Source organism: Empidonax traillii, unplaced genomic scaffold (genome assembly GCF_003031625.1).
Source record: "Empidonax traillii isolate 1590-97213 ecotype Southwest subspecies unplaced genomic scaffold, ASM303162v1 scaffold655:size661012, whole genome shotgun sequence".
In the NCBI taxonomy this organism is placed as follows: Eukaryota; Metazoa; Chordata; class Aves; order Passeriformes; family Tyrannidae; genus Empidonax; species Empidonax traillii.
Genome location: NW_020955848.1, coordinates 1 through 14968, shown reverse-complemented (window position 1 = coordinate 14968; position 14968 = coordinate 1). Strand labels below are relative to the sequence as shown.

At 43.8% G+C, this 14968-nt stretch overlaps 1 protein-coding gene across 1 annotated transcript in view; it reads left to right on the top strand.

Moving 5' to 3' along the window:
* The window catches only part of PTPRE (protein tyrosine phosphatase, receptor type E), a gene marked incomplete at its 3' end in the record, with an annotated part of 27993 nt that extends 13398 nt beyond the window's left edge, over window positions 1-14595 (top strand). Inside the window, exons 6-16 of the mRNA XM_027899289.1 lie at window positions 4205-4295; window positions 4552-4628; window positions 4731-4767; window positions 5849-5946; window positions 7058-7177; window positions 7367-7527; window positions 10660-10795; window positions 11307-11456; window positions 12632-12725; window positions 13167-13243; window positions 14448-14595. Coding sequence (XP_027755090.1) covers window positions 4205-4295; window positions 4552-4628; window positions 4731-4767; window positions 5849-5946; window positions 7058-7177; window positions 7367-7527; window positions 10660-10795; window positions 11307-11456; window positions 12632-12725; window positions 13167-13243; window positions 14448-14595 — 1189 coding nt within the window. The remainder of the gene's footprint in view (window positions 1-4204; window positions 4296-4551; window positions 4629-4730; window positions 4768-5848; window positions 5947-7057; window positions 7178-7366; window positions 7528-10659; window positions 10796-11306; window positions 11457-12631; window positions 12726-13166; window positions 13244-14447) is intronic.
* Between the last annotated feature and the right edge of the window lie 373 nt (window positions 14596-14968).

Below are 14968 nucleotides of genomic sequence, written 5' to 3'. Positions count from 1 at the left end.
GAGTGGAACAAAAATGTCTGCAAATATTATTATTTCTTCTGAGTGTTTGGTGGTGGTGTCTCAGTGCCTCAGCACTGAGAGTGTGTGGTCACCCCTTATCTGGACAAAATCTGGAGTTTAACTGCATTATGATGTTAAATTGGTATTATATGAACTGTTTGACACTTGGTAACATTTGAGGAAGGTGTTTAGTGTGTGCCTGAAAGCTGGAACACTGATTTTCTTGCTGGCAGTGGAGGGTTTTTTGGTTAATCTGAGTGTTTCACCTCTATGGGAAGTACTTAGAGGAGAACACACAGTGTGAGGCCTTTAATATCACCCTGGTGAGGTTTGACTTTTCTTTCCCCCTGCTAATTTGACTTTTTGGTCTTTGCTGTCATCCCATCACTTCCCTGTTGGCAGCTCCTGTGCCCCAACACCCAGTTCCTATGGAGGAGCACAAATTTTAGGGTTCCCCTTTAAACTGTTGCCTTGGTCAGTGTTTTCTACCCCACAGCCTGAGCTGCAGCCACGTGTGGTTGTGCAGCTGAGTTGTACCTGGAGTCTGTGGTGACTTGGGCCAGTTCCTATGGAGAAATACAATGACATGAGTCTGCATTTGGGGCCTTTCCAATACTTTCCTGTTACTTCTTTTCATTATTTCATTTCATTTTCCTCCATAGCAGAAGCAAATTGTTCAGAGCAGTAGCTTAAATGTCAAGCAGGGATTTGTGAAAGCACATGTTGATTAGACAGGCTGTTGAGTTACCTCCTTAATTGGGAGCATATTTATATCTGCAATTTGTTTGATGATATCTTTAAAACACATAATTTTCCCTTATCAGAGAGGGAGCATTGTGGAGATATTTATCAAAGCTGACAAAATGAATGTGAAAACTACCTTGACAAGGTGTGTGCTGGTGGATTTTGAGTCTCCTGATTAATTTGTTCTGCAGTTCAGAGTGAAACAAACCATCAGTTTTATTTTTTAAGCCCTGTTTTGCTTGGATCACTTCCTGCCCCGTGCTGTGAGTTTGTGAGATTCTGTCTGCACACACAAAAAAACTGGGGTCTGCTCCTCATAAAGGCTTGGTGGTACATGAAGTTTTTCTTGATGCTTGATGTGTTTTTTTGTCTCCCTGCTGGAATGGATGTATGAGCTGTTTGCTCAAGCCTGAGAGGGGAAGGAAGGTGGAAAGACAGCTGGAGATCAGAGTGATGGATGTCATAGCATAAAGCAGGAAAACTGACACACAGAGGTTTGTTCTGCAGCACTGGAAGGGAAGGGGCTGATAAATCAAGACCCTTCAGCACAGACATGTGTGTGATGACCCCTCCTGCAGAGCATCCCCCAGCACACAGCACTCACACCCCCTGGACTCAGCTCCATCCTCCCACTTGCTGAGGTCACACCTGGATCTGCCCCATGAAGCCACAGCTGCCAAATCCCACAGGTTTTCCAGAGTTTTCCGCTTTGCACAAGCCTTTTTGGTGGGAGCTGCTGAGCTGTTGTGGAGCCTGACTGGCACAGGTTGCCCAGAGAAGCTGTGGCTGCCCCATCCCTGGAAGTGTCCAAGGCCAGGTTGGACAGGGTTTGGAGCAACCTGGGCTAGTGGAAGGTGCCCCTGCCCGTGGCAGGGGGTGGGACTGGATGGTTTTTGAGGTTCCTTTCAACCCAAACCCTTCTGTGATTCTGTGATCCTGTGCTGAGGATACACCAGGGATCTCTGCCCATAGTAGTTTTTGCTTCACATGGCCTGATCCAACACATCAAGGGGTCAGGCATCTCTGGGAATGCAGATACAGGGACTCCAGTGTGAATTTGAAGCCAATTGGCAAGTTCTGTGAGCCAGCGGTGGCCAGGGATGTGCACCAGCCAAAGAAGTTTGGTACCAGCTGATTTTTTTTTTTTTTTTTTTTTTTTTGGTAAGAGTAAAGCAAGTGCTGATAGATGAAGACATGCAGGAGGCAGAAAGGATTTTTGAGGACACTTCCAGATTTTTGAGGACAGTTCTCTTAGATTTATGTACCTAATGGTGTTCTTCAGTACCTTTGAATTTGTCCTTAAAGCCTAAATTACCCTTAAGAGGCACATTGCACTCCTTGCACACCAACCAAAATAGCAGAGGCTCCTTCTACTCTCAGTTGCTTCCCTTTTTGTTATGTGATTCCTTTGTGCACACTGGGCACTGGGAAGAGTGTGTTCTTTCTTCACAGGAAATAAAGGAAACTGTTAAAAAAAAATGCCTATTCCTTTCTGTAAGGCACCTACCTCTGTTTATCATCCCTAATGGAATATGAGTTCGATGCTGGAAGTTTGGGATGAGTGGATTATTGCCTTGATTTTCTGAGATTAATTACTGGAAAGCTTCCTGTAAGAATTTGCAGTTGAAATTTTAATTTTGACTTGATTAAGAAACGCCTGTGGCTCATTTAGTGGAACAGAAAGGAGAAAATTATTCTGGATTGAGCCCCTCAGAAGCTTCAGTGAGATTTTTCGGGTTCCTGGGAAGTGGGGGCAGGTCACAGTGTGGTGCAGCAGATGACCCAGTGCCACCAGGACTCAGTTCCTCGTGACTGGGGGGTGATGGAGAGGACGTGGTGAGGTGCAGCCTCGATGAATCACATCCTGCTCAAAGGGTGGGAGCTGGAACTGGGTTGTGCCCTTGAACTGGGGTTCACCACCCACCCTGGAGCTTCCTAAGGAGATGCCAGGGCCTTGCAGGGGTCAGGAGAGATGATTTTGCCCAAGATAATTACTTTTCATCCATTTTTCACGTGAAGATGCAGAACTTCTACAGCTGTTTGTTGGGAATTTGTTGCCTGACTTTATTTAAAGAAATCATGTTTAAAGAGAGAATTATTTCATAGAATCAGTGGTTTGGGTGGGAAGGGACCTTAAAGATCATCCAGTTCCAAACTCTTTCGTGGGCAGGGACACCTTCCCCTACTTGTTTTCCTACAAAAATTAAGTATCTTTGTTTTATAAATCATAAATGTATTTTAATCAGCAAAATGGGTAATTAAAAACCACAATCTTCATTCAAACAAGGAATTAAGCAGTTTGCTAAAAGCAGCTTTCTTTCTCGAGCCTTTTTTAACCTCCTCTCTTCCTTCTTTCACATTCACAGGTTTAAGTGACACAAAAAAAAAAAAAAAAAACCCAACCCAAAAAAACAAACCAACAACCCAAACCCACACGTTGCTGTTTCCTCTGTGGTGGAGGAGTCCTCCCCACACCCCCTCTCATCCTGTGTCACCCTGGCAACACCACTGCTGTTTTCAAAGGGGAAATTCCAAGCCCTGCCCTCTGCCAGCCAAGCAGGGGTGGTTTGAGCTGTGCCATCGCTCACCACTCTCTCCCCTTGCCCTGGGTGACTCAAACTGAGTGGTGGGAGGTAGAAGAGCGGGAGAAGGTGGTTGTGCATTCCCAAAAAACCGCTGGGATTTTACCTTGGTGGGATCCACATGCTGACACTGAGGTTTTAGGAGTTCAGAAGGACGTTGAGTTCTGGTTTGGTCCATTTGCAGTGGTGGCATCTCAGCAGCTCCACCTTGGGCATTTCCTTGTTGTCATCTTCACCCTCTACCTCTCCATTTTTTTCCTTTAGTTTGATTGCTCTCCAAGACTGTTTTTGTTGTGGGGTTTTTTTAAGCCTGACTAAATTTATCTGCACTCTTAGATCTTGCTGATGACTTGCAGAATTCACCTCTTGCTCTTGCGGCACAAAAAAAAAAAAAAAAATCACAGTTTATTTTCTCTTCCTCTGTTTCTGCCAGAGTTGGGCCTTCACCTGTGGCCCTGAGCAAGATATTTGATATTTAATGTTCTAAGCAGTGAATATTAACAATCAAACTCTATTTCTGTTATTGAACCAACTGTTGTTGTGGGTCGTGGTGCTGTGAGTCACTGTGGACAGATGGCAGCTTCAGGCAGCAGCTCAGAGTTGAACAATCTTCTAAAGAACTGTGATCTCTGGTGGAAAAAAAAATTTCCTTATTTTTCCAAAACTGCTGAGCTCATTTTCTGTAGTGAAATCTGAGAGGGTGTATTTTCCTTTTATAGGGCATTTAAAGTTATTGGGGGAAAAAAGAAGTTGAAATACGTTTCATTCTCTTGGATGCAAGGAAAAGTGTGAAAATGCAGTTTTTCCCTACCCCATGTGCAGTCAAGAGTTAGTTGTTTTCTAACATACTGACTTCTGTATCTTTTTGTGTCTTTCAGTCATTAACATCTGGATATGTGCAGGGAACATTTGAAATGGCAAACAAGGAAGAAAACAGGGAGAAGAACAGATATCCCAACATCCTGCCATGTAAGACGTTCCCTTTCCTTTTAAATCAGACAATTAATTTCCAATTAGCAGGCTGGTTGTAGTGGGGTTTGCTCAAAATATTCAATTAATAACAATTTCAGTGGTCACGAATGCTCTTCATACGTTGTATGTGTCCAACCTGTCTGGTTTGTGACATGTCTCTAGTAGTGGTTTAGGAGCTCTGTGCTTATCCAGGCCTCCTGCTTGCAAAGAAATGACATCTTTCAGAGTGATTAACATGCTTGTTTTCTTTCAGATGATCATTCCAGAGTGATTTTGACCCAAATTGATGGAGTCCCATCTTCAGACTACATTAATGCATCATACATAGATGTAAGATGACATTTGCCCACTTCACACTTTGTGAACTAAATAAGTATTTCTCTGCTAACACATGCTGCCATTCCATCTTTTAACTGATATTTATTTCCACAGGGTTATAAAGAAAAGAATAAATTCATAGCAGCACAAGGTAACTTATTTTCATTTCTCTATTCTGTACATCTTAAGAGCTGAGCATGTTTAATTTTAGACGTGTTTTAAAGGCTATTTTCAGGTGCAGAAAGTGGTCAAATATGAGGTTGGATTTAGAGGTCACAGTTGAAGTGTGTGTATGAGGTGACCCAGTGCCTTTAGACCTGCAGATACTGCTCTGAGCAGAGGCTCATCTTCTCCCCCCTCACACTCCAAAATTGATGTCTCCTGACCATACATTCAGTCTAAGCAATCCTGCCACAGAAATCAGCATTTCCACAGGAATTCTTGTGCTGTATTTAATCATAAATGTGGGTGACTTTGTCACCACAATCCCAGACACAAAACAAGAGCTGCCCCAGCCTCTCAAAATGCTCCTGCACGATGAGCAGCTCCCAGACAGGGATTTGTTGTGGTCACAGGTAATGTGGACCTTGCCACAGGAAAGGCTGCAAGTAGAAATCCCAAATGCTGCTCCTGCCATTGTCTACCTAAAGGATTAAATAATATTTAAGACTGAATACTTGGAGCATCTTCCAGTGCCTAAAGAGGTTCCAAGCGAGCTGGACAGGGACTTGAGACAAGGGCCTGGAGGGAGAGGACAAGGGGAAATGGCTTCCCAAAGGGCAGGGTGAGATGGGATATTGGGAAGGAATTGTTGACTTTGAGGTTGGTGAGGCCCTGGCACAGGTTGCCCAGAGAAGCTGTGGCTGCCCCATCCCTGGAAGTGTCCAAGGCCAGGTTGGACGGGGCTTGGAGCAACCTGGGCTAGTGGAAGGTGTCCTTACCCATGTCAGGGGGTGGAACTGGATGATCCTTAAGATCCCTTCCAAACCATTCTGTGATTCTATTGAGTAATATTTCAAGGGAGGAGACGTCTGCTAGAAATGTAGACTTGGGTGCATATGATTGTGAGAAATAAAATATGGGAGTTTTTAAGGAATATGTGGTATGTTCCAAACCTGTACAGGTGTAGCAAACACAGGTCTGGGTGAGCACCCAGGATGGGGGTATTGTGAATTAAATAAGTATTTCTCTGATCCATACCCCTCCTGAGCACTGCTGTGTTCTGTCTGCAGGACCGAAGCAAGAAACAGTCAATGACTTCTGGAGGATGATATGGGAGCAGAAGTCAGCCATTATTGTCATGTTAACCAACCTGAAAGAAAGAAAAGAGGTAAAGAGCTTTCGTTTGCCCTGAGGTGTCCCTGTGTGCTCCAAAATAAGTTGTGGCTTCTCAGGCTCTGGCCAGTTGCATTTCTGACCGCTTCCTTCCCTGGTCCCTGTCAGCACAGCTGAATTTCTGCTCAAAAAAAATGGAGTTTTCGTTTCTAAAACACAAACTTCTATCAGTTATTCTTAAGGAAGAAGTTTTGGTGGCTCATTGTGTCCTGCATAGCCCACAGCCAAAGGAAAATTCTAGTGGTTTTATCCCATCCTGACGCTGCACTTGTAGATGGGTCTGGTTGGGAATAAAGATAAAAACCTTTTGAATTTTCAGAATTCTTTCTGGCACATCCACAAAACCATTAAATATTAAGTCTGCTTTGCTGTGAGAGTGGTTCTGTTCCTTCCTGTCCCCCATTCCTCCTCTGTTACGTGGATGGGCGTTCCTTGTTTGCCTCCTCAGGATGTTACTTTTGCTTTCTTTTCCTGCACTTTTACTGCTGCTTGATGAAGCTCAGACAGCAAAGGCAACCCATAAGGGCCCATTACCAGTATGAGCAGCCAGAACTGTTAAATCTGGATGTTCCTCGTGACTCCAAATGACTGCCCAGAGAAGCTGTGGCTGCCCCATCCCTGGAAGTGTCCCAGGCCAGGTTGGACGGGGCTTGGAGCAACCTGGGACGGTGGAAGGTGTCCCTGCCCATGGTAGGGGGTGGAATGAGGTGGTCTTTAAGGTCCTTTCCAACCCAAAGCAGCCTGTGCTTCAGTGATTCTGTGAAATAAGGTCTGCTCTGCATTTCTCACTGGCTGCACCTACAGCTTGAAAATGCAGTCAAAGCATCACAGTCCCCACATTTGGACACCCCCTCACAAAGCAGCCAAACTGAAACAAAAGCTGTGTATGTCTGGCTAGGTTAAAAACCAACTTCAAAACTGTTCTCGCCTTCTCTGCAGAAATTTAATCAGTAGCACCAGCAAGGTGTTAAAGCTGCCTTGTGCCAGGTGAGAAACTCCGATATCCGTATTTATACACCCTGTTTTCAAATAACTCCCTTCTTTTCAAGAGTGACCAGCAGTGAAAGCAAACTCAGTGTTATAAAACTCACTGTGCTTTTGTGCAGGAAAAATGTTACCAGTATTGGCCTGACCAGGGGTGCTGGACTTATGGAAACATCCGTGTGTCCGTGGAGGATTGTATAGTGCTGGTGGACTACACCATCCGCAAGTTCTGCGTGCAGTCGGTGAGGAGCAGCCCTGCTCTGGGGGCTTCTTTTTAATCTTCAGAGGAAGAAGTTTACACTGTAAAATTCTAATCCTCAAATCAGGCTTGAAGTGTTGCAGGATTTAAAATCGTAAATAAGTAGGGCAGTTTGTGTCTGAGCCTTTGCATGAAAACTGAGATGTCCAACAGTGTCTGTGTGCTCCTGCAGCTTCATGATGGTTGTAAAGCTCCAAGGCTCGTCACACAGCTTCACTTCACCAGCTGGCCAGATTTTGGGGTGCCTTTCACACCTATTGGGATGCTGAAATTCCTGAAAAAAGTCAAAGCATTGAATCCTGCCCATGCTGGACCAATTGTGGTTCACTGTAGGTATGTATGTGCTCCTCAAGGCATTCTCATAGCTTGGTCTGGAGTTATATATATATTTATATATATATATATATATATAATGTATAGATCTATTTATTTGCATATTTCTGTGTTTTATTTACATATTTATATTAAAGGGTAATAATATGCTGAGATTTTTGAGAGAAAAGGGTGTAAACAACTTCAAAAGATCTGTCTTTGCTGTCACTTCCATACTCAAACAGAAGTTGTTGTTTTGTTGTTTGTGGGGTTTTTAAATCCATGAGTGGTATCCATTGTTTGGTACAAATATGTTTCTTGTCAGAAAAACAGACTCATAATACAAATCTGTGACCTTTGCCACTAAATGCTCCTCTGGGAATTCATCCCCCACTTCTCCCACAGTAAAATTGCAGTTCCCTATGTAAATTAGCCATTTGAATGCATCAAAAGTTTGGAATAAAGAACTTCATTCAAGAGACTTAAATGCTGCAATTTTAAGAACGTGCTACATATGAATACAGAACATATTCCCACTCGTGGGTCACACACACACAGGTCCTGCTGTCAAAGGCTTGTGCTATTGAAATCTTGTCTTAATGAAACCAAACCCAAACTCCAAATCAGTTCAAAGACAATAATTGCAATCTCTATAGCAACTGTAAGCTCACAAATGAGCAAGAAGTGTCTTTTCAGGAGCAATTATTGTAATGAGTTTAGAATGAAAAGAAAAGAAGAGCAGCTTTGTCTTTCAGGGTCTTGTTTTTTAAGGAAAAAAGGCTGTAGATTTATGTATTTGTCTTTTTTTTTTCCCCTTGCTTGTGTCAGACATCTAAAAATACTCCCTTGAAAGAGAGTGTTTGTCCTGACCAAGGCAGTGTTGATGGTTGGTTTACATCCAGTTCTTGCCTTGCTGGGATTCAGCTTCTCTCCCAGGTGTCGTAAATAAGAGGCTTGAAGAAAATCATTCAATGGAAAAAAGTAGATTTTAGTTGTCTCGCAGTCTTTCCTGGGATAAACCCATTGTATTTTTATAGCCCTTTATTATGTGTGGAGATGCATTTTGGCCTTTATTTGCCACCGGCAGGAAATGCTGTACTTGGCTTAATGAGCAGGAGTAGAGACAAAATAAAGGAAAATACAAAATATCTTCATTAAAATCTGCAGAAATTTAAGTAGAATGGGCCAAGAGAGCACAGTGTGACCTGTGTCAGTGCTGGGGCCTCAGCCCATGTCAGAAATCAAGGAGCAGAGAGAGAAGTGACAATTTCCGTTGGAGCTCAGGATGTGACACCATTGAATTGTTGGAAAAAGGAAAGGGAAGCCCATCAGGAGTGAGTAACCATCCATTTTTAGTGAGCTTTTAGAAAAATATTACCCAGCCACTTCGACAGAACCAGCACCATCAAAATCTCGTGGAACTTAATAAAGCTCCAATTTGGCATTTGCAAGGAAAGAAGTGAAAACAAGGACAGGGGTTGGCAGGATTTTCTGTCAATTCTTTTATTCCATGAGTTTTTAGAAATAATTTATTCTCTGTGTGCAGATGAGGATTAGCTGAGTAAGGGATACCCTGGAGGAAGTTAAGGATGGATAAAATCAGGGAAATTCCGAGGCAGATGTCAAGGTTGGTGAAATTCCCAGCTTGAGGAGGGATATGCAAGGATGGAATTCAGAGCGGGTCTGAAATAATAAAGGAACAAGGGGATGGAGCAAGGATGTGGAAAAAGGGACTGTGGCTGTAAAGGGAAGGGAAGTGATGGAGCTGAGTGTAGGGCTCAGGGGGTGAGAGCTCCCAGGAACGAGCAGTGAAGGAAAAATGTGAACTGGACATGGGTGACCCGTGCTCAGAGTGGTTCCCAGGATGTTTCAGGAAGAGGAAAAAGTTTATAAACTGGGAGTCAAAGAGTAGGACATGATAGGGACTTGTCCTTGGTGTCAGATCAAACATGAATGGAAGGGGTGGAGCCTTGGCCACTGTGGGGTGGTCCATGGCCAGTGGCTGGAGGGGGTCAAGTGAGACCAAGGGGTGGGAGCACTGGATTGAGACTGGCAGGAGGGAGGACAGTCTGCCAAATGGATGATTAAATCCAAAAGGGTTTGGGGGTAGAAGTTTTGGTGAAAATTTGGTGAAGCTCCGTGGTACTCCATAAATCCACTCGTGTCCATCATCCCTCCAGACCTCTGGAATAGCGGGGCTTGGGGGGCTTTGATTCCACGTGGTGTTTGCTGTTAAAAGTGTGCGTTTGACAGAAGAACTCAGCTGTGTTATGAACACTGTATTTTTTTCCTGGTGGTATTTAAAACCTAATGTTTTCCTTGCTGGAAACTTCTCTGTTATCTTTGAGCTGGGGATGAGGGGAGACGTTTTTATCCTGTTCCTGGAGGTTTTGGTGGCCATTCCAGCAAAATAAACCAACCAAAGGTTAAAGGAGAGCTATTAATGCCTAGCACAGGATGCCATGCCCTTTTCCTCTGGAAGGAAGAGCCGAAAGTCGCTGGAGCTCCGTAATTTCTAATGATCGTGCTCCCTCTTGTGGCTTGTGAAGGATATAAAATCCAAAAACTGTTTTGGGACGGTAGTGTTGGGGAATGTGGAACTAAATATTAAGAAAAAAAAAATTTCATCTTAGACTGAATTATTATACATGGTCAATCAAATCTCTTTTCCAAAGGTGTTTTTTATATAATTCTGATGTCATCAACCCTGAGCTGCGAAGAGGGGAATTTTTGTGTTAAAAAAAATTCTTTTTCTAAATATTATTTTATTTTTATTTTGTTGATATCATTGTCAACATGAAAAATGGAGGGGTTTAGATTTGATATTAGGAAAAATTCCTTTATGGAAAGGGCTGTCCAGCCCTGGCACAGCTGCCCAGGGCAGTGGTGGAGTCCCCATCTCTGGAGGGATTTAAAAGCCGTGTGGATGTGGCACTTGGGGACATGCGTTAGTGGTGGCCTTGGCAGTTCTGGGGGAATGGTCTTGGAGGGCTTTTCCAACCTTAACCATTCCGTGATTCTGTGAAATTTTACGTTTCCCAGTGACCATTTCAGTTTGGTCCAAGCTCGAGTTCTACCCGTAGAACTTCTTGCTGTAGCAATTCCCGCAGATTGGTGATTCCAGAGGTCTCAGTGTGCTCTGTCCCCCCCCAGCGCTGGCGTGGGCCGCACGGGCACCTTCATTGTCATCGACGCCATCATCGACATGATGCACGCGGAGCACAAGGTGGACGTGTTCGAGTTTGTGTCCAGGATCCGCAATCAGCGGCCACAGATGGTCCAGACTGACGTGAGTGGGCTTTAAGGGCAGCTTTTCGTGCTCAGAGAAGGCGCTTCTGTATTTCTACTCCACAGTGTCTTGTGCTGTTGCGTGCCTGGATAAGACAGGTTGGAAGGAGTTTGGAGCAGCCTGGGATAGTGAAAGGTGTCCCTGCCTGTGGCAGGGGTGAGACTGGATAATCTTTAAGCACCCTTCCAACCCAAACCATTCCAGGATTCTGTGTGCTGGTTTAGGTTGGATATTAGGAAGGAATGCTTCCCCGTGAGGGTGGGGAGGCCCTGGCACAGGTTGCCCAGAGAAGCTGTGGCTGCCCCATCCCTGGAAGTGTCCAAGGCCAGGTTGGAGGAACCTGGGATAATGGAAAGTGTCCCTGCCCATGGCAGTGGGTAGAACTGGATGGGCTTTAGGGTCACTTCCAACCCAAACCTTTCCATGGTTTTGTGATTTCAAGTGAGATAGGTAAGGCCCAGAATGCCTGCTTTCATCCCTGTGTCCTCACCTGCCTCTCTGTCCCTTCCAGATGCAATACTCCTTCATTTATCAAGCCTTACTCGAGTACTACCTCTATGGGGACACCGAGCTCGACGTGTCATCCCTAGAAAAACACCTCCAGACATCCCACAATGCTGCCCCAAACCTGGTCAAACTGGGGCTGGAAGAAGAATTCAAAGTAAGTATGGAAACCCTTTGCCACAGGATTTCTAAGGTTTAATCCGAAAAGATAAAGGTGTCACCTTAAAGGTCCATAAAAGGGAACAAGTTGTTCTTTTGGGGTTGCTGTGAATGGTCCTGTGGAATGGGGCCCTTGCTGAACATCCTGTTCTGGGAATGCTCATTCAGAGCTGTGTTGCTGTACAGGCCACTTCCTATATGTTTTTTGTTTGTTTGGGAAGGAAAAGAGGAGTGATTCTCTGGGTCTGGTCCCGAGGCCAGATCAGATAATGCTGGAAGAGGAAACTGGATTACGTGTGCCTAATTTGCATCTCAGTGGGATTGTTAACTCAGAGGTGACTGACAGGGAGAATTGCAGAGAATTTTGCTGAATGTCCAGACTGTCAGGAAAGTAAATTAAAAAAAAAAAAAAAAAAAAAAAAAAGGGATTTCTTTTTAGTGGAGAGCCCCAAATGCAGAAAACAACCACACGGGCTATGTCTGATCATTGTTAAAATAGATTTTAGTGTCCTGAGGGAATAATTAGAACTTTTTTATGACTTAGTTTTACTTTAAATTGAATTTATATTGGATAGTTGCTGAAATGCAGGTGTGTAACTGATCACTTTTTGGTGAGTCCCAGCCCAGCAGAGGCAGTTTTTTGGTGTGTGTTCTTGCACGGTCTTATGGGTGTGTAATATAAATATATTACTATTATTATTTATATGTACTGTAAAATAATCGCTAAGGCAAGAACAGTGTTTGTCTTCTCTGTCCTGGGAATGCTGTCACTGTAAACTGAATAAATAATAGGGAGTATTGGTCCATTCATCAGCAAAAGGATGTTAGGGAGAAATGTTTCCCTGTGAGGTTGGTCAGGCCCTGGCACAGGTTGCCCAGAGAGGCTGTGGTTGCCTCATCCCTGGAAGTGTCCAAGGCCAGGTTGGGTGGGGCTTGGAGCAACCTGGGATGAACTCTAAGTCCTTCCAACCTAAACCGTTCCACGATTCTGTGACTGTTATTCTTTCTTAATTTTTATGGACAGGATGATGAAGTGGCTTTTATGAAAAGTCAGTGTCCCTTTGACTGTGTCACTGTTTTATACCCCATAAAGACACTTCAAAGTGCAGATATGGTGAGTGGGACCCACTTCTGTTCCAAGGAGTTTTCATCCTGGTTTGCGTTTTATTCCAGAAGTTAACAAACGTTCGGATCATGAAGGAGAACATGAGAACTGGGAATCTTCCAGCAAATATGAAGAAAGCAAGAGTCATCCAGATCATCCCGTGTAAGAGGTCAACTTTTGTATAGAGAAGCAAGTGCTGTAAATACCTGGCTATCCCCAGGCTGTTGTGACTACACACTATGTCTGTATGTTGGCAACATGTCAGAGCACAGCTCTCCTTATAAAATATATCCTTATATAAAGTGAAATACTCTTATAAAGCACCTGCAAACGATTTAATGAATTGATTTTTACTCCACTGATATAAAATCTGTTACAATCGGGTATTTTGGATTAAATAATTCAGCAGTTTCACCTTTTAAGCCAACCTATTTTCTGTGGGATTCTTTGCTTATTCTTTGTGAAATTCCAAAGATCCAGCACTGCAATGTCTGCACCTGCAAAATGAAAATTTCAGAGGAGAGGTATTGCAGGTTTTGTTATTTCACATGCAGTTGGCAAAAGTAAGACTAGAACCTGTCTTATCTTTTTTTTTTTTTCCAGATGATTTTAACAGAGTGATTCTCTCAATGAAAAGAGGGCAAGAATATACAGACTACATCAATGCTTCCTTCATAGATGTATGTATAAACCATTTCTGTGTATTTAAATTTTGAATCTGGTATTTTTCTGTTACTGATAAGTCCTTTCAGAGACACAATCAACTTGGCTTATGAAGAAGATGAGCTTTTCTGGTTCAGTTTGGTTTATGGGAGTTTCCAAGTCCATTTCTCATCTGGTGTTTTCAATTTCAGTTTAAATGATTGTGTGATTTAAACATTCGCCTTTGTTGTTAGATTTATAAATGAAAGCTTTTATTAAATTCTGACAAACAGGCAATGAAACAAATTAGCTAGACAACTGACATCCAGCTGTTCCATTATCTGCTTCAGGTTAACAGGTGTAAATATTTGCTCTTCCAAGAAACAGAAAAGTCTGTATTTAGCACAGGGAAAGGCTGTCACAGTGTTTGGGAGCCAGGGTTTACCTGGGCAGGCCTGGATTAATTCCAAGCTTTCTTCCCAGCTGCCTGTTGGAACCTGGGCAACCCAGGACTGTGTCTTGTTTTTATTTCAGTATGGGAATTAGTCATGTGTTTAAGCAGTAAAACCCCATTAGCAGCTGAGGATTGTGGATGATCCCATCAGCATGGAAATAAGGAAGGACTGGATGTGGCACTCCGTGCCGTGGTTTAGTTGACGCGGTGGTGTTGGGTCATAGGTTGGACTTGATGATCTGAGGTCTTGTCCAACCTAATTGGTTCTGTGATTTTGTGAAATGAAACTGCCTTAAAACTGAGTTAAAAGTTAATTCTACAGGAAAGCCTCACAGCTGCTGTTGTTACAATGTCACTGTGAAAGCTTTTCAGTTCCCTGTTCTTGCGGAATTTCATCCCTTCAGCCACGACTGTAAAAATTCACCTCAGGATTGTGAATTTAGGGGAGTTTTTAGCATCACAAATCATTTAGGTCGCAAGAGCCTTCTGAGATCACCAGATCCAACCATCCCCCCGCGCTGCCAAGGCCACCACTAACCCCTGTCCCCAAGTGCCACATCCACACGGCTTTTAAATCCCTCCAGGGTGGGGGCCCCACCCCTGCCCTGGCCAGTGACAATCCTTTCTTGTGGGGAAATTTTCCCAGCTCTCCAATCTAACCCTCCCCTGGCACAACTGGAGGCTGTTTCCTCTCATCCTGTCCCTTGTTCCCTGGGAGAAGCCCCCATTTAAGGGGTGATCTCCTTTCCTCTCCCATCCCAACGTGTGATTTCGCTCTCTCCCCGCAGGGCTATCGCCAGAAGGATTATTTCATTGCCACCCAGGGCCCTCTTCCACACACAGTGGAGGATTTCTGGAGGATGGTGTGGGAGTGGAAGTGCCACACCATCGTGATGCTCACAGAGGTCCAGGAGAGGGAGCAGGTACGTGTGTCCCGTGTCCCCACAGCTCCACAGCAAAGCTCTTCCTGTTCTCACCAGCAAAACATGACCGCTAATATCAGATGAAATATTTTTTGCCTACAAATTCCAGTAACACAGACTTTATTTTTTTTTTATTATTATTTTGCCTTTCCTAAAACAATCACTTGCTTCACTATTTGGTGTGGGCCAATGTTGCTGCTTTTGCCTGAATTTTTAGAAAACCCACCAAAACTAGCAAGTATTACAGTTTTTAAAAGCTTCAAGTTTACATTAAAAGGATGCCTGACATGAAATAGTGGTTTGGGATTTGGGAAGAAGCTGGGCAAAGATTTTGTGTAAACTTTCCTCCCAGTTGTGCCAGTACACAAGTTCCAGTGACTCATTCT